This window comes from Bos taurus, chromosome 12, assembly GCF_002263795.3.
Source record: "Bos taurus isolate L1 Dominette 01449 registration number 42190680 breed Hereford chromosome 12, ARS-UCD2.0, whole genome shotgun sequence".
Taxonomy (NCBI): domain Eukaryota; kingdom Metazoa; phylum Chordata; class Mammalia; order Artiodactyla; family Bovidae; genus Bos; species Bos taurus.
The window spans coordinates 72,041,431-72,063,325 of record NC_037339.1 but is presented as its reverse complement, the minus strand read 5'-3'; the positions used below and the strand labels follow the sequence as shown (position 1 = coordinate 72,063,325).

The following is a 21,895-nucleotide window of genomic DNA, read 5'->3' as shown; positions in this document are numbered from 1 at the left end:
TTTCCTTAACTAAAACCCACTACACCCTCACCCTATAGGAATGTAACTTTGTTTGGGTGGCGTCTGTTTTAAGAATAATCACCCCTGGAGAAATAAGTGTCCTGGTTGACTGACCGCTGTCAAAAGGAGAGGGTCATAAATTGTCAGCAGGCCCCCTGGCCAGAAGATAATGTAACACTCCTAAGACCTCTATATACATTTGTATGAAGCACCTGACTTTGATAAAAGTCAGGACTGCTGACCCTGCGTGACTTTTGCATAACATCTCAGTGTATAAAAGTAGACCATGGAAAATAAAGGATTGGGATCAGTTCCTCGAAAGACTGGTCTGCCCATGTTGCTCTCTCTCTCACTCTGGCTGAGTCTCCATCTGGAGCATGGAACCCACCAAGCTTACTAATTTTGCCTGGGCTTCTAAGATCCGACTGAGGAGGCCTCAGTGTCTTCTCTCCTTCGGGAGAACGGAAGGACGCCTGCAGCCTACGTAAGTGGTGCAAGCTTCTTGTCTTGAAGTTTTATTGGTCTCCCACGTAAACCAAGCTACTCAGCCTCTTTTCTCCACTGAATTTTCCTACTGAGCTATCCTCATTCTATTGCTCTTTATATCTCTAATTAATATCTAATTGAAGCTATTGTATCTTGATCCTCGCCTATGCCGTCCCCGCTTCGAACTCCCTGGATCAGCTGGGGCTAGACCCTGGCATTCACCGGTGTCATATTTAGGGCTTGATCATATCTTTTTAGGGGGACACCATGCAATCCACTGCACTTGATGTAATTGAGGGTGGGCTGAAGATTAGAAGTTTTCAGACCTAGTGGTTGTTTGATGCTTCAGTCCTTGGCTTGTTTGCCTCTGTACCTCAGCATCTCCTTTGTTAACCCATGTCTGTTCCAACAGGCCTTAGTCAGATTTCTCACTTATGAGGTAAATTTCTGCTCCAAGTTAGATTATTAAAATATAGCACCTCTACTTCTCTAGAAGCAGTTCCATGTGTTGACTCTTTTCCACTCCTCCAGCAATAGGGGTTTCCGATTTCTCAGGCTCGAAAGCAGTTAATTCCATGTACAGAGAGAGTGATAGTTGCTGCTGCTACTAAGTCACTTCAGTCGTGTCCGACTCTGTGCAACCCCATAGACGGCAGCCCACCAGGCTCCCCCATCCCTGGGATTCTCTAGGCAAGAATACTGAAGTGGGCTGCCATTCCCTTCTCCAATGCATGAAAGTGAAAAGTCAAAGTGAAGTCGCTCAGTTGTGTCCGACTCTTCGTGACCCCATGGACTGCAGCCTACCAGGCTCCTCCATCCACGGGATTTTCCAAGCAAGAGTACTGGAGTAGGGTGCCATTGCCTTCTCCAGAGGGAGTGATAGTAGTTTGTAAAACCTCAACATTATTTAGCTCATCCCTAGATGTTTTGGTATTCTCTGATTGCTTCTATTGATGACACCATCCCCACATTTAGTACTATTGGAATGATTTGTCCACTGGTGAGCACCCCTGGATGAGTTGGAGTCTATCCTTCCTGTTTGTCTAGTCCCTTTCTAACAGCAGAGAGTGGATGGCTACCCCTTAAACCCTTCAGAATTGTTACTCCTCGGCTGCTGAGTCAAATTGCTATATTTTTAACACTAGTCATTTCCTCTTGCATCTTACAGATACAAATAGAAACTGTTAATCTCATTTTGAAAAGGTGTATGACTCAAAGAAATAGAGGAAAACAACAGAATGGGAAAGACTAGAGATCTCTTCAAGAAAATAAGAGATACCAAAGGAACATTTCATGCAAAGATAAGCTCGATAAAGGACAGAAATGGTATGGACCTAACAGAAGCAGAAGATATTAAGAAGAGATGGCAAGAATACACAGAAGAACTGTACAAAAAAGATCTTCACAACCCAGATAATCACGATGCTGTGATCACTCACCTAGAGCCAGACATCCTGGAATGTGAAGTCAAGTGGGCCTTAGAAAGCATCACTATGAACAAAGCTAGTGAAGGTGATAGAATTCCAGTGGAGCTATTCCAAATCCTGAAAGATGATGCTGTGAAACTGCTGCACTCATTATGCTAGCAAATTTGGAAATCTCAGCAGTGGCCACAGGACTGGAAAAGGTCAGTTTTCATTCCCATCTCAAAGAAAGGCAATGCCAAAGAATGCTCAAACTACCTCACAATTGCACTCATCTCACACGCTACTAAAGTAATGCTTAAAATTCTCCAAGCCAGGCTTCAGCAATATGTGAACCTTGAACTTCCTGATGTTCAAGCTGGTTTTAGAAAAGGCAGAGGAACCAGAGATCAAATTGCCAACATCCGCTGGATCATGTAAAAAGCAAGAGAGTTTCAGAAAAACATCTATTTCTGCTTTATTGACTATGCCAAAGCCTTTGACTCTGTGGATCACAATAAACTGTGGAAAATTCTGAAAGAGATGGGATTACCAGACCACCTGATCTGCCTCTTGAGAAATTTGTATGCAGGTCAGGAAGCAACAGTTAGAACTTGACATGGAACAACAGACTGGTTCCAAATAGGAAAAGGAGTTCATCAAGGCTGTATATTGTCACCCCGCTGATTTAACTTATATGCAGAGTACATCATGAGAAACGCTGGGCTGGAAGAAACACAAGCTGGAATCAAGATTGCCGGGAGAAATATCAATAACCTCAGATATGCAGATGACACCACCCTTGTGGCAGAAAGTGAAGAGGAACTAAAAAGCCTCTTGATGAAGGTGAAAGTGGAGAGTGAAAAAGTTGGCTTAAAGCTCAACATTCATAAAACGAAGATCATGGCATCTGGTCCCATCACTTAATGGGAAATAGATGGGGAAACAGTGGAAACAGTGTCAGACTTTATTTTTCTGGGTTCCAAAATCACTGCAGATGGTGACTGCAGCCATGAAATTAAAAGACACTTACTCCTTGGAAGGAAAGTTATGACCAACCTAGAGAGCATATTCAAAAGCAGAGATATTAGTTTGCCAACAAAGTTTCGTCTAGTCAAGGCTATGGTTTTTCCTGTGGTCATGTATGGATGTGAGAGTTGGACTGTGAAGAAAGCTGAGCGCTGAAGAATGGATGCTTTTGAACTGTGGTGCTGGAGAAGACTCTTGAGAGTCCCTTGGACTGCAAGGAGATCCAACCTGTCCATTCTGAAGGAGATCAGCCCTGGGATTTCTTTGGAAGGAATGATGCTAAAGCTGAAACTCCAATACTTTGGCCACCTCATGTGAAGAGTTGACTGTTTGGAAAAGACTCTGATGCTGGGAGGGATTGGAGGCAAGAGGAGAAGGGGACGACAGAGGATGAGATGGCTGGATGGCATCACTGACTCGATGGACATGAGTCTGCGTGTACTCCGGGGGTTGGTGATGGACAGGGACGCCTGGCGTGCTGTGATTCATGGGGTCGCAAAGAGTTGGACACGACTGAATGACTGATCTGATCTGATGACTTTTTCCTCCCAAGTAGAACAAGACACAGTGCATCATGAATAACTAACTCTGCAGTATCAGATGTTGCCCAAAGGCTTCATTGGTTTTCTCCCAAGGCACCACATCAGAGTGTGGATTGACAGGGCTACCAATGAGGATGCTGGGCCACCTTCTTTCCACCTGACCTGCCTCAGCCAGACATGCCCTCCTTTGGTTAGTTTTTCATCCTGGGATTTTGCCTAATATTTTGTTTGCCTCTAAGTGAATCAGCCGAGTTTTGATTCATGGAGTCAGAAATAGTGAAAACTTTGCACATTATTTTCTATAACTTTGTAAGAGAGGGAAACCGCAATGATGTACCACATATGTTCAAAGAACATTAGATTGGCCATAGCTTTGCTAGTTGCCTGATTTAGGGAAGTTGTGTTGGCTTCTTATGATTGGTTGTTCTTAATTTTTCTTGGATCTGAGTGCATGGATTGTAGTTTAGGTTTTGGTTTACTGGCATGGGCTTCCAAAACATTAGAGCCACCAATCTCATGGCCTCCTTGTTTATGAGCTATTTTATAAGGTAAAATATTGAATTTTCAGTTTGGAACTTCCTGAGTGTGTGGGATAGTGTAAAGACCATGAAGACACAGCTCATGGGTTCTCTGTCCAGAGATGGTTCCTATACATCCTATTCCAGGTGGACACATGATATTATGACAGTGACAGTGGTCAATGAATGTTTGATGAATGACCCTTACCTATGGAGATGTGCTTGTGTCCACCTCTGGGTTAGATTTAAGTTCCTTTCCTAGAATATCCTTCCCAGTTGACTGTTTTTTAAAATTCTTTTTCTCACACAAGGCTTCTCTCAATTCCCATGTTGTCTATAGAGACTTTGCTGATCCTCACACCAACCTCCGTGCTTCTTACTTTCATACATGCCCAGGGTAACTATATTAATGGCCTACATTTTAACACACAAGCACTCATTTCTTTCATATTCCTCAATACCTAACACAGGTTTTTTCAGAGAACAGAATGCTCAGTTCTGTGTTGAGTTGAACCAAACTAGAATTGTCAGCCAGAATTCCATTCCTAAGGATTATTTTCTTAGGAAAATTGTAATTTAAACCCAGTTAACTTTTCTTGATTAGTATTTAGACCACATTAATATTTTCAAATGCAAATGTATTCCTCTCAAATTCTTTATTTTAGGGAAGAATGGTGCAAAAGGGAATTTATGCTGAATTTCCAAAACCTGGGATAGATTTTGAAGATATCCTTTTGACAAACGAGGATGAGGAGGCTGAACCATCTCCAGGTCCAGGAACTCCCACTCTGAGGAACTGGTCCTCCTCTGAGTCTTCAGTTCAGTCACTACAGTCTTCCAGCCCCTCATTGAAAGATGCAACTCCAGAAGACAAAGATGTGAGTTTCTCATCCTGCAACATGCCCTAGTCTGTCTCTTCTTGGTGGCCTCATGGACCTTCAGTCTTCTTCTCTCATGACATCTTTGTTTGTCCCAAAGTAGATCCTAAGTTTCCAAGACCTTATTCCATGGACTTGGTAGAATTAAATTGCTCCCTGCTTGGGGTTCTCCCTTGGGTGTAGGATGGAGGATCTTATGGAGACCAGCAGCAGGTGTACTGCTATGACTTCATGAGCTTATGTGGCTCATAATGATGTGAAAACCCTTCAATTTACTGTAGTTTATATCCTACTTACTCTGGTGGCCTCCAACTTCCCTTATACATCCAGAGGTTTAATGTGAAGACCCCCTTAGAGTGAGTCCTTCTGTGACCACACTGAATCAGCTACTTTTCCTATAGGTAGGAATGTTCTGGCCCTGCAGGTGACTAATAGTAGTATTTTGCTCCATCATCAGATGGTTTATGATAGGCCAGAGGTAGCCTGTGCAAAGGACCCATCACTCAGCAGACACTTTGGAGTTAGTTCCCATCTTCCTTTCTTATCCTTCAAGACTGAGAACCACATCTCACCCACCTTCAATTTTCAGTGATCAGGACAGAGCAGAGGACATCCTAGGCTCCTATGACTCTATAATGCATCTTAAGTCCTCCAGACAGAAACACACTAGATCTTCCTTAAAAACATACACAGGTATTCCTCTATATACAAATCCTCACTATCCGGACCTAAGAGCCTGGATGATTCTGATAAGTGTTCAGATTAGTCTTCCTCACATCCCTACACTCAGGAATCACTCTCTAAATTTCAGGAACCAAATAAATTCTGATCCCATGCTTGTCCCTGAGATCCAAACTCACATTACTCCAATTCTCTATGTGAACTCAGTTTACTGTATTAGGTTAATATTTTGAGGCCCAGGTACATTTTATGTTTCCATTCTTGAGTGACACAAATAATCTAGAAGTATACATTAGCTCCATATAATTTTGTGTATTATTTTGGAACAAGCTTCTGCACTTATACTTGAATCAAGTATAGTGTGCATGTGCTGAGAGTCATGATCAACTTCAAGCAAAGCCCTTCAACAATGAATAACTTTATGTGAATCATGTTTCTTTGTTTCTAATAGATTCTTAGGAATAGGATGGCTGGATCCGAGGGTCAATGTACACATGTTTTCACTAGATATTCCCATATCCTGCTCTGTAGGAGGTGTGCCATCTTGCACTCCTGCAACTGTATGAGATGAATCCATTTTCCTATACCTTTGCAATGGATGGCATTGTTTAACTTTTGAAACTTGGGGGTTCATTATTTAAAATTTTGTCTCTCATTGCCATTTTCCCCTCCCAGACTGAGAATATACAGGCTATACCATCACTGGAGAGCAGTTCGATAGGAATGGTTGGTTTTAAGATCTACAAAAATTGCTTCAGAGCTGGTGCTCACTGGTTCATCATCGTTTTCCTTATTCTAATAAATGTTGCAGCTCAGGTAAATAACATTTATTTTGGTTTGTGCTTTCAGCTTGATACCTATGTGCTAATTCAAACCATGTTTATTTTATTATTTTTAATATGTATATTAAGAGATATGTTTCCAAGGCTTCGTGAGGTTGTGGGATCTTGCTAGGTGAACCTGAAATCAGAAAAGCAGGCCTGCAGCCTGGAACCTTAGGCAGGACCTGACTCTGCTGTCTTGAGGCAGAATTTCTTCTTCCTCCGGGAATAGGAAGGATTGAGTTTTGCTCTTAAGGCCTTTATCTGACTGGATGAGGCCATCACAGTGTTTAGGGTGATCTCCTCTACTGAAGTTCTGATGATGGGTGTGAACCACATCCACAACACACTTCACAACAACATCTAGATGGGTGTTTGGTTGAATCACTGGAGACTGACCTCACCAAGCTGACACTGAAAACTGATCATTGCTGTACCTGTCAAGCTTTTTCCCTTGGAAGAATCCCAATATTTGTACTGTTGCATTTTGCAGTCCACTTGGATTTGCATTGAAATACATTATATGTGGAGAGCAAAGTTTTCTAGGGAAAAGGGGGTATCTTTTAAAGGTTTTAAAATGTAGCATGCCCTCCCTGACCTGTGGTCATCTGGGGTGTGGGGCTTGGCACAGACCTGAGCCAGAAGAACCGTCTCTGTGTTCTGGAGTCTTTCCATCCCCCATCCTAGTGAGCAGGGTGTGAGGGTTCAGTAATATCAGTGTATGAGTGACTGTTGTTTTCTGCTCCAGGTTGCCTATTTCCTGCAAGATTGGTGGCTTGCAGACTGGTGAGTGATTCCTGATCTGACCCAAAGTGCTGTGAAATCTACATGAAGCGTCACTTTCCCAGTTGGGATAGGGAGGTGGGGTTTGTTCAGTCTCTTTCTCTGACCCTCACGTTGTTTCCCTAAAGAAAAACTAAAGTTCCTGCTGATGGCATATGACCCTCCCATGGTCTCTGTGTCTGACCCTCAGGAGCTTCCTCACAGACAATTTTGCGAACCAGAAGTCATGATTCAAATTGAATTTTTATAAGGTAGATGGACACAGGACATTATGAGCTGGGAATGATTTTTCAGCATGAAACACATCTCCAATATTGACAATTTTTTGTGTGTTTGTCTAAATTCTATCTATAACATACTATTTTTTTTTCTTTCCCATTCCATAGGGCGAATGGAAAGAGTACCCTATATGCCATGGTCTTTGGACAAGGAAACATGATTGTGATGCCTGATCCTGACTGGTACTTAGGAACTTATTCAGGTAAAGCTGAGTAATCTGCTCTATCTGAAGTGCTTACAATGAGCCTGTGTGAGCAACTAGGGCTTCCAGGAGTAATTCAGTAAGATCTTAGTGGGTTAAAAGTCTGAGTTGCAGTTTCTCCATGAATTAATTAGAATACTTATTATCATATTCACTTTATTGTAGTAGTCTGGAACCAAACTTGCAATATTTGCAAACTTGCAAAGAAAGGGGTTTCCCGAGATGGAATCTGCTCCTGGTGAAAATACTGTAAAGACTATTGAAATGACAGCAAAGAATCTAGAATATTACATAGACATAGTTGATTGATAAGACAAAGCCTGGTTTGAGAGAATTGACTCCAATTTTGAAAGATGTTCAACTGTGGGTAAAATGCTATCAAACAGCATTGCATACTACAGAGAAATTGTCCATGAAAGGAAGAGTCAATAGATGTGGCAAATTTCATTGCTGTCTCATTTTAAGAAATTTCCATAGCCATCCCCTTCTCAGAAACTAGCACCCCAATCAGTCAGTAGCCATCAACATTGGGGCAAGATCCTCCACCAGCAATAAGACCTAAATCGCTGAAGGCTCAGATGATGGTTAATGTTTTTTTAGCAATAAAGTATTTTTAAAAATTAAAAAAAAGAATAATTAATTTTTAGATCTACTAGAAGAAAGAGGTTGACTGAAGTCTCTTAATTTGTTCAGTACTGGATTTTGGAAGTTACACCAGGATTGTATATTGAGAAAATCAGCCACTGGAAATATGTAGCTATTGTGTATTCTAGTAGGTGCTTTAGCTAAATCTTATCCCTTCATAGCTCAGTTGGTAAAGAGACTGCCTGCAATGCAGGAGACCCAAATTTGATTCCTAGGTCAGAAAGATCCCCTGGAGCAGGAAATGGCAACCCACTCCAGTATCCTTGCCTGGAGAATCCCATGGACAGAGGAGCATGGCAGGCTACAGTCTGTGGGGTTGCAATAGTTGGGCACAACTGAGCAACTAGGCTATATGGATGCTCAAGGGAATTAGAAACGGATCCTCACTTTGTGGTTTAGATTGTTTCAATTCTGTCTAAATAAACCTTGGCTTTTATTAAATTTGGGCAAAATCCTGTGGCAGCATGGGCCCCCAGATAAGAGCATTATTTCTTCACAGGTATGCAAAGCTCCCCTTCACCATACTGCTCATCTCTTGAGCTTCACAAATTGCTTAAGAGGGAAACTAAGTAGGGGAAATCCAGTGTCTGAGAATTAAGACTCCTTCTCTTTCTTACTTAGAGATCACAATTTTATTGTGTCTGCAACTGTGATTAACTTAGATGCTTGCCAGACTTATATTAACACTGCTTTCTACTTTCAAAAGAGTGCTTAGTATATATATAGTCAGAGAAGGCAGTGGCACCCACTCCAGTACTCTTGCCTGGAAAATCCCATTGATGGAGGAGCCTGGTAGGCTGCAGTCCATGGGGTCGATAGGAGTGGGACATGACTGAGTGACTTCCCTTTCACTTTCCACTTTCATGCATTGGAGAAGGAAATGGCAACCCACTCCAGTGTTTCTTGTCTGGAGAATCCCAGGGACAGGGGAGCCTGGTGGGCTGCCGTCTATGAGGTCGCACAGAGTCAGACACGACTGACATGACTTAGCAGCAGCAGCAGCAGCAGTATATATATATAGTACACACTTTTTAAAGGAAGTCTCATCTAAAATATTAATATTCCCATGGGAAACCTTCATACAAGCTTTCTACAGAGTGTGATATCTTTATAAGAACCCACTCATTGAAATTTGGTGTTTATTACATTGATCTCCTGTTAAGAAACATAAATCCATTCGTTGTTTATCTTCTAAATTGGTGGACTATGGGGACTTAGAAAAGTAAGGAAGGGATTCTATTATGCATTCACATAGGATGGTGGAATAAGACAAATACCCATAGATGGAATCCAGGAATTTGAGCAACTTTCAGAGCTGAAGTCATATGTCAGCTGAAGGAGAAAAAAAAAGTACTGGATGGAATACTTCTTACAGAAGTCATGTCCACTCTAGCATTGTGAATTCAAGAGATTTAAGAAGGGCTATTAAAAAATATATATATATACTTTTAATTTTGGCTCCACTGAGTCCTCATTGCTTTGTGCAGGCTGTCTCTAGTAGCACGAGCAGAGGCTACTCTTAGTTTCAGTTTTGGGCTTCCAATTGCAGTGGCTTCTCTTGTTGCAGAGCACAGGCTCTAGGTTCATATGCTTCAGTAGTTGCAGCACACAGGCCCAGGAGTTGTGACTCACAGGCCCAAGAGCATGCGGGCTCAGTAATTGTGGCGCAAGAGTAGTTACTCTGGCATCTGTAATCTTCCCAGTGCAGGGAGTAAACCTATATCCCTTGCATTAGCTGATGAATTTTTATCCACTGCACTACCAGGGAAGTTCTAGAAGGGCTATTTTCATTTTTATATGCTGAGGGGGATGCATGTATACCTGTGGCTGACTCATGTTGATGTATGGCAAAAGCCATCACAATGTTGTAATTATCCTCCAATTAAAATTAGTTAAATACATAAAACCACAAATTAAAAAAATTATATGCATAGGGGGCACTCATTTATGTCACTAAATAAAATATGTTTAAAAGATTATGTTCATTTCCAAATGCTTCATGTTTCTATTAAACACTTAGAGATTAGTTGCTTGTTTAGGTTTATTATGTCATGTTAAAATATAACTTGTATTTTCTTGCAATTATTTGTGAGATTTTCTGCTTGCAACTTAATGCAATATTTTCACAGTCTTTACAGCTATTTAGGCATGGAGATAGCTACTTTACACAAATTCAAGGAAATAGTAAATCATTTCTCCTATTCCCTGTTAATTCAAGCTGATACTAAAGCATTCCTCAATTTTAGATTGTGGGACATGTAATTTGTAAGATTTGAAATAGAAGCAATGGAAGATCAACTACTTTTATTGATATAATTTTCTTTCTTCTGAGTTTTTATTAAAACTTGTAATTGTATTAGGAAAGCCTACAATGAAATTGTAGCTTATACCTGATCTTTTCCCCATGTGGTTTCTATTTAATAAGAAAACATAGTAATTTTTATATTCTTCCTTATAAATTAAACTCTTATAGGATCTATTGTATATATACACATCTATTCTACATATAAATTTGCATATAAATTATATTTATAGAATACAGCATATAATATCTTTATAAAGTGCATAACATGTTTTAGCATCATTGAAGCAAAGGCAGAGATCTTATATTCTGAGTGATGTTTCTTATTTCAGGTTTAATGGTAGCTACCGGCCTTTTCAGCATCGCGAGATCTATGTTGTTAATATACGTCCTTGTTAATTCTTCACAAACTTTGCACAATGAAATGTTGGAGTCTATTTTGAAAGCTCCAGTATTGTTCTTTGATAGAAATCCAATAGGTAAGTCAGACACCAAGCTTATTAGCAAACCTGTCTTGTTAATGCATTTAGTACCTGGTTACATTTGATGTTTGAAACTGGAGGAGATTCTTAGAAGAAAATCACTGTGCATGTTGATCCATCTTCTACAAAAGGCTTTCCTGATGTCTTCTTCTACCAGGGAAAATCTCAATATAGAAGCATATAAACTTTTATTCCAGTTCATGTATATGTGGAAAGATAAATGAATGTTCACTTTGCAGAGGCATATGAAACACACTACAGTTGATGCAAACATAAATCAGTGTTGACTGGTTGCTAAAATGATGGCTGTGTTCAGATCAGATCAGATCAGTCGCTCAGTCATGTCCGACTCTTTGCGACCCCATGAACTGCAGCACACCAGGCCTCCCTGTCCATCACTGCCTCCCTGTCCATCACCAGCTCCCGGAGTTCACCCAGACTCACGTCCATCAAGTCAGTGATGCCATCCAGCCATCTCATCCTCTGTCGTCCCCTTCTCCTCCTGCCCCTAATCCCTCACAGCATCAGAGTCTTTTCCAATGAGTCAACTCTTCGCATGAGGTGGCCAAAGTACTGGAGTTTCAGCTTTAGCATCATTCCTTCCAAAGAAATCCCAGGGCTGATCTCCTTCAGAATGGACTGGTTGGATCTCCTTGCAGTCCAAGGGACTCTTAAGAGTCTTCTCGAACACCACAGTTCAAAAGCATCCATTCTTTGGTGCTCAGCTTTCTTCACAGTCCAACTCTCACATCCATACATGACCACAGGAAAAACCATAGCCTTGACTAGATGAACCTTTGTTGGCAAAGTAATGTCTCTGCTTTGGAATATGCTATCTAGGTTGGTCATAACTTTCCTTCCAAGGAGTAAGCGTCTTTTAATTTCACGGCTGCAGTCACCATCTGCAGTGATTTTGGAGCCCAGAAAAATAAAGTCTGACACTGTTTCCATTGTTTCCCCATCTATTTCCCATGAAGTGATGGGACCGGTTGCCATGATCTTCGTTTTCTGAACGTTGAGCTTTATGCCAACTTTTTCACTCTCCACTTTCACCTTCATCAAGAGGCTTTTTATTTCCTCTTCACTTTCTGCCATAACGGTGGTGTCATCTGCATATCTGAGGTTATTGATATTTCTCCCGGCAATCTTGGTTCCAGCTTGTGTTTCTTCCAGTCCAGCATTTCTCATGATGTACTCTGCATATAAGTTAAATAAACAGGGTGACAATATACAGCCTTGACATCTTTTCCTATTTGGAACCAGTCCGTTGTTCCATGTCAAGTTCTAACTGTTGCTTCCTGACCTGCATACAGATTTCTCAAGAGGCAGATCAGGTGGTCTGGTATTCCCATCTCTTTCAGAATTTTCCACAGTTTATTGTGATCCTCACAGTCAAAGGCTTTGGCATAGTCAATAAAGCATAAATATATGTTTTTCTGGAACTCTCTTGCTTTTTCCATGATCCAGTGGATGTTGGCAATTTGATCTCTGGTTCCTCTGCCTTTTCTAAAACCAGCTTGAACATTAGGAAGTTCAAGATTCACATATTGCTGGAGCCTGGCTTGGAGAATTTTGAGCATTACTTTACTAGCATGTGAGATGAGTGCAATTGTGTGGTAGTTTGAGCATTCTTTGGCATTGCTTTTCTTTAGGATTGGTATGAAAACTGACCTTTTCCAGTCCTGTGGCCACTGCTGAATTTTCCAGATTTGCTGGCATACTGAGTGCAGCACTTTCACAGCATCATCTTTCAGGATTCAGAATAGCTCAACTGGAATTCTATCACCTTCACTAGCTTTGTTCGTAGTGATGCTTTCTAAAGCCCACTTGACTTCACATTCCAGGATGTCTGGCTCTAGGTGAGTGATCACACCATCGTGATTATCTGGGTCATGAAGATCTTTTTTGTACAGTTCTTCTGTGTATTCTTGCCACCTCTTCTTAATATCTCCTGCTTCTGTTAGGTCCATACCATTTCTGACCTTTATTGAGCCCATCTTTACATGAAATATTCCTTTGGTACCTCTGATTTTCCTGAAGAGATCTCTAGTCTTTCCCATTCTGTTGTTTTCCTCTATTTCTTTGCATTGATCGCTCAGGAAGGCTTTCTTATCTCTTCTTGCTGTTCTTTGGAACTCTGCATTCAGATGTTTATATCTTTCCTTTTCTCCTTTGGTTTTCGCTTCTCTTCTTTTCACAGCTATTTGTAAGGCCTCCCCAGACAGCCATTTTCCTTTTTTGCATTTCTTTTCCATGGGGATGGTCTTGATCCCTGTCTCCAATACAATGTCATGAACCTCATTCCATAGTTCATCAGGCACTCTATTTATCAGATCTAGGCCCTTAAATCTATTTCTCAGTTCCACTGTATAATCATAAGGGATTTGATTTAGGTCATACCTGAATGGTCTAGTGGTTTTCCCTACTTTCTTCAATTTAAGTCTGAATTTGGCAATAAGGAGTTCATGGACTGAGCCACAGTCAGCTCCTGGTCTTGTTTTTGCTGACTGTATAGGGCTTCTCCATCTTTGGCTGCAAAGAATATAATCAATCTGATTTCAGTGTTGACTATCTGGTGATGTCCATGTGTAGAGTCTTCTCTTGGGTTGTTGGGAGAGGGTGATTGCTATGACCAGTGCATTTTCTTGGCAAAACTCTATTAGTCTTTGCCCTGCTTCATTCTGTATTCCAAGGTCAAATTTGCCTGTAACTCCAGGTGTTTCTTTACTTCCTACTTTTGCATTCCAGTCGCCTATAATGAAAAGGACATCTTTTTTGGGTGTTAGTTCTAAAAGGTCTTGTAGGTCTTCATAGAACCATTCAATTTCAGCTTCTTCAGTGTTACTGGTTGGGGCATAGACTTGGATTACTGTGATATTGAATGGTTTGCCTTGGAAACGAACAGAGATCATTCTGTCGTTTTTGAGATTGCATCCAAGTACTGCATTTTGGACTCTTGTTGACCATGATGGCTACTCCATTTCTTCTGAGGGATTCCTGCCTGCAGTAGTAGATATAATGGTCATCTGAGTTAAATTCACCCATTCCAGTCCATTTCAGTTCGCTGATTCCTAGAATGTTGACATTTACTCTTGCCATCTTCTGTTTGACCACTTGCAATTTGCCTTTATTCATGGACCTGACATTCCAGGTTCCTATGCAATATTGCTCTTTACAGCATCAGACCTTGCTTCTATCACCAGTCACATCCACAGCTGGGTATTGTTTTTGCTTTGGCTCCATCCCTTCATTCTTTCTGGAGTTATTTCTCCTTTGATCTCCAGTAGCATATTGGGCACCTACTGACCTGGGGAGTTTCTCTTTCAGTATCCTATCATTTTGCCTTTTCATACTGTTCATTGGGTTCTCAAGGCAAGAGTACTGAAGTGGTTTGCCATTCCCTTCTCCAGTAGACCACATTCTCTCTCCACCATGACCCGCCCATCTTGGGTTGCCCCACGGGCATGGCTAAGGCTGTGGTCCTAGAGTGATTAGATTGACTAGTTTTCTGTGAGTATGGTTTCAGTGTGTTTGCCCTCTGATGTCCTCTTGCAACACTTACCATCTTACTTGGGTTTCTCTTACCTTGGACATGGAGTATCTCTTCACGGCTGCTCTAGCAAAGTGCAGCCATTGCTCCTTACCTTGGACGAGGGGTATCTCCTTGGCTGTGTTACCTAACATTAAGTTAGATTGTTCATTAGGAAGGACCTTCTTACAATGAATCTCTACCTGAGACAGGCTGTGTGTTACTGTCTTTCATTTCCCATCCATTTCTAGGATCACAAAATTCTGACATGTGCCTATTCTTTGAGGTTTACCTAAAATGGTAATGAAAAGTTAATGAAAATGTGAGATTGTTGAATGTAAACATCCTCTTCAGTGAAATTTACTCTGTAGTTTTACAGTGGACATTTGGTGATTTACAAGAAGCTAACTTCAATAACTCTGAGTGGACTTCTCTGATGGCTCAGACAGTAAAGAATCTGCCTGTAATGTGAGAGACTCACGTTCGATCCCTGAGTCAATAAGATCTCCTGGATAAGGGAATGGCAACCCACTCCAGTATTCTTGGCTGGAGAATCCCAGGGACAGAGGAGCTTGGTGGACTATGGTCCATGGGATTGCAAAGAGTCAGATGCGACTGAGCGATAACTCTGTAAGAGGCTAACTTCACTTGGATCCACAGGAATCTTCTGCGAACTGGTAGTTTCCCCCATGAATTTATAAATTGAAGATGACTAGATGTTGATGAACTCTGTAATGATCAGAATTAATCTTTCCAATAATTGTGTCCCCTGATTGATGTGTAACAAAATGGTCACTGAGTATATTCTAGGGCTCATAGTCTCTCCTCATGAAGAACCAATTTTAAATAATCATTTTTTATATTTGTTTTACGTTTTTATATGAGTCCATCTGCACAGAAGGTTTCCCATCTTAAAAAGAAAGTTGGAAAGCCACTGGGTTTATGGTGTTTTATGAGTAAATCCTATTGATCACTCTCCACCCTGCCTGGCACTTTGCATTTTGTTATAGATTTTATGTGAAATGTGGCCCATGTTTACAAAGGGTGTATAATCTAGCTGTAAACTCAAGACTAATAAACCTGAAAAGTAGTTAGACAGCCAAATAGATTATACTATGATGCGGTCTGAGAAATACCCAGACTCCAGGCAGAATCTGGAAGCATGTTCTTCATTTTCAAAAAGTGTCAGGATGTCTTTAAACATGAAAATTGCTTATATCTTTGCTGAGAGCATGTGGTTTTATTTTAGGTCCCACTGGGTTGCAGGGTCTCCTCAGTCCTCAGCACTAAATGTAAAAATGGAGAAACAGAGGTTGGAGGCAGGTGCTGGGCAACAGCAAAATTTGTCAGCTGAAAGCACAATATTACAATTAAAAAATATATATATATCATAGTTGGATGGGTGGGCTGGAGTGCGTTTTAAATAACCGTAAGTAACCCCAAGGGACATTGCCATGTTTAGAACCAGTTAAATCATTCATTGGTGTTCAAAATATTATATCTGGATTGTCAAGAAAAATTGTGTTTATTTTGTGTGCATTTTGTTTAAAATAATCCTGTTCTATAGCACAAGAAACTATATTCAATATTCTATAATAAACCATAAGTTAAAATAACAAATAAAAACGTATCAGAAGTCTCTTATCTTCATAAAAAAGGTTCTGTAAAATGACTAAAGTAAGTTTTGTTATTTAAAAGGTACTTACCAATTTGAAATTTTAACTTTAATGAAATTTGTCTTTTCCCTGACTAATTTTGGTAAGCAGGTCTCTTGATATACCTGTGATGACTGTTCTAGTCCAGGCTTTTGGGCTTCTAGTGGCAGAATCTACCCAGGTTAGTTCAGAGGAGGAGGGCTCGATTAAAAGAAAATGCGTGTCTCATGGAGCTGGAGGGATGCTGACTGTCCTATATCTGGGGATGGGAGCCGCGGTCCTCCTGGGAGCTGAGGCCATTGTCACAGGGCTTATGCATGTTCTCAAGTCCCTTTGCCTCTCACCTTTTCTGGGTATGGTGGGTCTGATCCACTTTCCTGCTTCTCTCCTTGCAGGAGAACTACTTCTTCACAGTTCCTGAGATGGGAGATCTGAATGACTTGGTGACTAATCTTGGATTAGGACTCCTTGGGCACTTTTGATCATTTAGCAATAGCCAGGGATGTGGAGGGTTCCTGAGAGGCCAACACCATTATTCCAAGCCTGTCCACTAAAATAAAGGAGTTCTAGAGAGTGGTAGATTCTCAGGAGCTACATTTGTCAACAAGAGTCTCAGGGAGGAGAAAAGGGCTAAGGCTGGGATCTGAACAGATAGGACAGGGACTGAGGACATGCGTAGTGGGTGAATAGAAAAGAGAGGAGGACCCCCAGTTAAAATAAGGATATGGGATCAGGAGTGATGGAAGGGAGGTAAAGTGGCTTCCTCTCTTCCGTCTCTTCTCTCCTCACTATTCCTAAAAACATGATACATATGATTTGATAAAGAAAGGACGTTGTAAATGAAATTATTTTAAATGACAAGTTAAGGTCTGTTGATAATTATGTGAAATCAAGAGAAGTCAAAAGTGCATAAAAAGTTTCCATGCTGGCAATTTGGGCAGAGGTCTAAGGCAGAGCTTGTGATATGTGTATGTGTAGTTGTGATATGTGTATGTGTAGGGTATGTGTAGTTGTGATATGCTAAATGTAAGATGTTCTGTAGGGCAGCCAAGAAAGTTAGAAAGAGAATAGGAAAAAAATTGTCAACGCACCATCCTTAGGAAAAAATAAGAGGCAGCAAGGGATTTTGCAGGAGGTTGCCCTGAAAAGTAGGGTTTTCATGCCTCCTCTCTCTGGTGGGTGAAGATCTCAGGATGGCTCGACAGTAACACCCAGCCCATGATAAAATATTATTGCATCACCCTAAGCAAATTTGGACCTTGTCTCCTCCATCACTGGAAGTCTGATTTATGAAAGAATTCTAACATTTCTGTTAGCTGCAGAACCCTTTCTTCAAAGGTCGATTCTATGTGAATGTCCATATGGTTGTGAGGGGTTCTGTTTAGTATGGGCCAGTCAATGAGAGAGATGGATGGGGTGTCTTATCCTTCATGTCCTCTTCTGCCTGGTTCTCCAGGGAGCCTCTGTTGAATCTCAGATGCCTCACAGGACAAAGTTTGGAAATTACTAACCCTGGTGACCTTTCATGTCCCTTTAAACTCTAAAATCCCATAAGGACAATATGAACAACACCCTTCACAAGTAGGCTACTTCATAATTTAGAAGATATCTGTATAATCATTTTTTTTATTCTGTGAATGTTATAATTTCTCTTTTACAGAAAAGGGGTTTGACTCTCAGTAGAGGTTGAATGAGTGGCCTAAGGCCTCTTGCTGCTGAGGGTCAAAGGAGGACCAGAACTTGGTGTTTCCTATTTCTGTTGCTCTTTCAATTTCTTTCTTTCTTTTTTTTTTTTTGCTCTTTCAATTTCTTTGAGCTGCCACCACGTTGATGACCTATTCTAACAGCAAAGATAAAGAGACTGTGGAGCTCCCAGCCTTCTACAACTCCTATTCCTTTTCTTAGTCTAGTTGGTGAATTAGTTTATGTAGAACAATACAGGAAGTCCCCTGAACTACCTTCCACCTCCAGGCTCCACTGAACACTTATCCATTGGGCCAATTTGTCCCCTTCCCCTTGCATGGTACCTGGAAGTACAGGTGTGTTTTCTTTGCCCCTTTGGAGGGACTCTGATCTTTTTTTCAATATGTTGCTTGGATATAGATCCCACTTTTTACCAGGACAGTGGGTCTTTTATTGTTCTTCCCACCCCTCCATGCTCTACTGAACTCAGAGCCTCACCTCAACCCAACACTCCTGGCTTCTGACTCTGCAGGACTGTCAAACCAACAGATGATTCTTATCAAAGGAATTAGATTCTAGAACCATAGGTGAAGCTAACTGTGGGTGCATATAAAGAAGGTCACAACACTGGAGTGTTCAAATAACACATCTTCTCTTACTTACCCTCAAGGTCAGGTGTGGCCTGATATGGCATCTTTTGGACTGGTGCCTAGCACCACTTTTGTGGTAAAGAATGGGGCTCAAAAAGACATACCCTATGTCATGGGTGAACCTCAAAAATATTACACTGAGTGGAAAAAGTCAGACTCAGAGACTACAAATTGTACAATTCTGTTAGTATGTTATGTCCTGAAAAGGCAAGTTTATAGAGAAAGTAGACTAGTGTTTGCCTGATCTGTGAGTGGGAACAGGGTATTACTATGGCATGAGGGGATCTAATTGGGGACATAAAAATGTCTTAAAACTGATTTTTGGTGGTGGTTGCATCACTCAATAAAGTTAAAAATATCCATTGAATTGTACATTTGAAATGGGCAAATTTTATGAGATGTAAAATATACCTTAATAAAAATATACTTTGGTATTCTATGATCTATAAATATACCTTTTTGTGGTTGTTTAAAAAATAATAATAATTGCCCAGACTAGAGATAGGGACTTCCAAGTTTTAAGTTACAGTTGGTTATAAGTAAGCAGGGTATGAGTCAGATGTAAGAAGTGACTGATTCCACCTTAGATTCTGGACTCAGTTATTAAAATGTGATTATTGTGACTTTGTACTTTGACACTCAGAATACAAGTTTAGTGTCATCTTTAATGATATTTTGTCTTGTGGAAAAGGTAGAAAATTGTGAACCAGAGCAGTTAGGAGGAACCTGATATTTTCTTGGATACCGTGGCCATTCAGTGGGGGTACCTCCCTCCCCCTCCACTCTATCCTCTTCTCTTTTTCTCCTTTCCTCTCTTTCACCCCATTCTTCCCCCTGCAGAACCTGGAGGAATAGTTATTCTTCCACCTTGGTGAGTTAGTTCAGTTCAGTCGCTCAGTCGTGTCCGACTCTGCAACTCCGTGAGTCACAGCACACTAGGCCTCCCTGTCCATCACAAACTCCCAGAGTTCAGTCAGAATCAAGTCCATCGAGTCAGTGATGCCATCGAGCCATCTCATCCTCTGTCGTCCCCTTCTCCTCCTGCCCCCAATCCATCCCAGCATCAGAGTCTTTTCCAATGAGTCAACTCTTCGCATGAGGTGGCCAAAGTACTGTAGTTTCAGCTTTAGCATCATTCCTTCCAAAGAAATCCCAGGGCTGATCTTCAGAATGGACTGGTTGGATCTCCTTGCAGTCCAAGGGACTCTCAAGAGTCCTCTCCAACATCACAGTTCAAAAGCATCCATTCTTCGGTGCTCAGCTTTCTTCACAGTCCAACTCTCACATCCATACATGACCACAGGAAAAACCATAGCCTTGACTAGACGAACCTTTGTTGGCAAAGTAATGTCTCTGCTTTTGCATATGCTATTTAGGTTGGTCATAACTTTCCTTCCAAGGAGTAAATGTCTTTTAATTTCATGGCGGCAGTCACCATCTGCAGTGATTTTGGAACCCAGAAAAATAAAGTCTGACACTGTTTCCACTGTTTCCCCATCTATTTCCCATGAAGCGATGGGACCAGATGCCATGATCTTTGTTTTCTGAATGTTGAGCTTTAAGCCAACTTTTTCACTCTCCACTTTCACTTTCATCAAGAGGCTTTTGAGTTCCTCTTCACTTTCTGCCATAAGGGTGATGTCATCTGCATATCTGAGGTTATTGATATTTCTCCTGGCAATCTTGGTTCCAGCTTGTGCTTCTTCCAGCCCAGCGTTTCTCATGATGTACTCTGCATATAACTTAAATAAGCAGGGTGACAATATACAGCCTTGATGTACTCCTTTTCCTATTTGGAACCAGTCTGTTGTTCCATGTCCAGTTCTAACCATTGCTTCCTGACCTGCATACAGATTTCTCAAGAGGCAGATCAGGTTGTCTGGTATTCCCATCTCTTTGAGAATTTTCCACAGTTTATTGTGATCCACACAGTCAAAGGCTTTGGCATAGTCAATAAAGCAGAAATACATGTTTTTCTGGAACTCTCTTGCCTTTTTTCCATGATCCAGCGGATGTTGGCAATTTGATCTCTGGTTCCTCTGCCTTTTCTAAAACAAGCATGAACATAAGGAAGTTCACAGTTCACGTATTGCTGAAGCCTGGCTTGGAGAATTTGAGCATTACTTTATTAGCATGTGAGATGAGTGCAATTGTGCGGTAGTTTGAGCATTCTTTGGCATTGCCTTTCTTTGGGATTGGAATGAAAACTGACCTTTTCCAGTCCTGTGGCGACTGCTGAGTTTTCCAGATTTGCTGGCATATTGATTGCAGCACTTTCACAGCATCATCTTTCAGGATTTGAAATAGCTCACTGGAATTCCATCTCCTCCACTAGCTTTGTTCGTAGTGATGCTTTCTAAGGCCCACGTGACTTCACATTCCAGGATGTCTGGCTCTAGGTCTTGGTGATTTGGATACCTGTTAATGCTCCTGGTGTTATGACTTGGTTCTTTTACCTGCATGAGCCAATTTAATCCTGAGATTCACCCTCTAAAGCAGGCATTCATAGAGACTCAGAAAAGTTGTTACTTGATACGTATAAAGGTGTCACTAAAAGTTTCTGGAGTCTGTATTTCCTAAGTTTAAGAGAGCAAAGTTCAAGCTCAGTCTCTAATGCTGGCCTGGCCAAGGGCGACAGCCTCCAGTGGCTCCAGCTCACCCAGTGCTTCTGGTGAGCCAGGTGCCCTGTGGAGAACAGCAGAGTCACACATCGTGGCAGTGGAAACTCAGCCCCCAGCCTCTGGTCATTCACGGTCTTTTTGTGGCTTTGTCTGAAGGGCCTTGGAAAGAAGTCACCTGTGACAGAGGTCAGGAAGAGCACCTAGAGATGCCACATCTCACCTGTAGGCTGTCTTCCCAAAGCCTCAATTATAAAAGAAGTTCACGAGCCTAGATAATATATTTCTCAAGAGTTGCTACATCAAAGTAGTCTCTGTGTATGCGTGTGTGTGTGTGTGTGTGTGTAGCTTCAGTTTCTTCACATTGAATCATGAAAAGACTAATGTTAACTGAAAAAAAAAGTACAACCTAAAAATTGAGAATTATGCTTTATTCTGTGGACAAAACTAAGGATTTATGCCCAGGACACAGGCTCTGAGATAACGCTCAGATACTGTTCCAAGAGCATCAAACGATTTCTGTGAATAAAAACAAAACCAGATTCTTCCAGTTAGGTAGTTTAGCACTTTTCTGTATATGGGAAATCATTCCTTTGAGATGTATCTTGGCTATTTGGGGTCAATATCCTATGTTTTTCATCCTGAGTTTCTTCAGGGTGCACCATCGGAAGATGGCTGCAGGGTTCTTATGGCTGTGGCATCCTTTGTT

At 41.2% G+C, this 21,895-nt stretch overlaps 1 protein-coding gene across 1 annotated transcript in view; it reads left to right on the top strand.

The window, feature by feature from the left end:
• The window catches only part of LOC100337076 (ATP-binding cassette sub-family C member 4), a 166,644-nt gene that overhangs the window by 76,405 nt on the left and 68,344 nt on the right, over window positions 1–21,895 (top strand). The window contains exons 15-19 of the mRNA XM_025000154.2: window positions 4,644–4,856; window positions 6,213–6,353; window positions 7,107–7,144; window positions 7,528–7,622; window positions 10,902–11,048. Of these exons, the coding sequence (XP_024855922.1) occupies window positions 4,644–4,856; window positions 6,213–6,353; window positions 7,107–7,144; window positions 7,528–7,622; window positions 10,902–11,048 (634 nt within the window). The remainder of the gene's footprint in view (window positions 1–4,643; window positions 4,857–6,212; window positions 6,354–7,106; window positions 7,145–7,527; window positions 7,623–10,901; window positions 11,049–21,895) is intronic.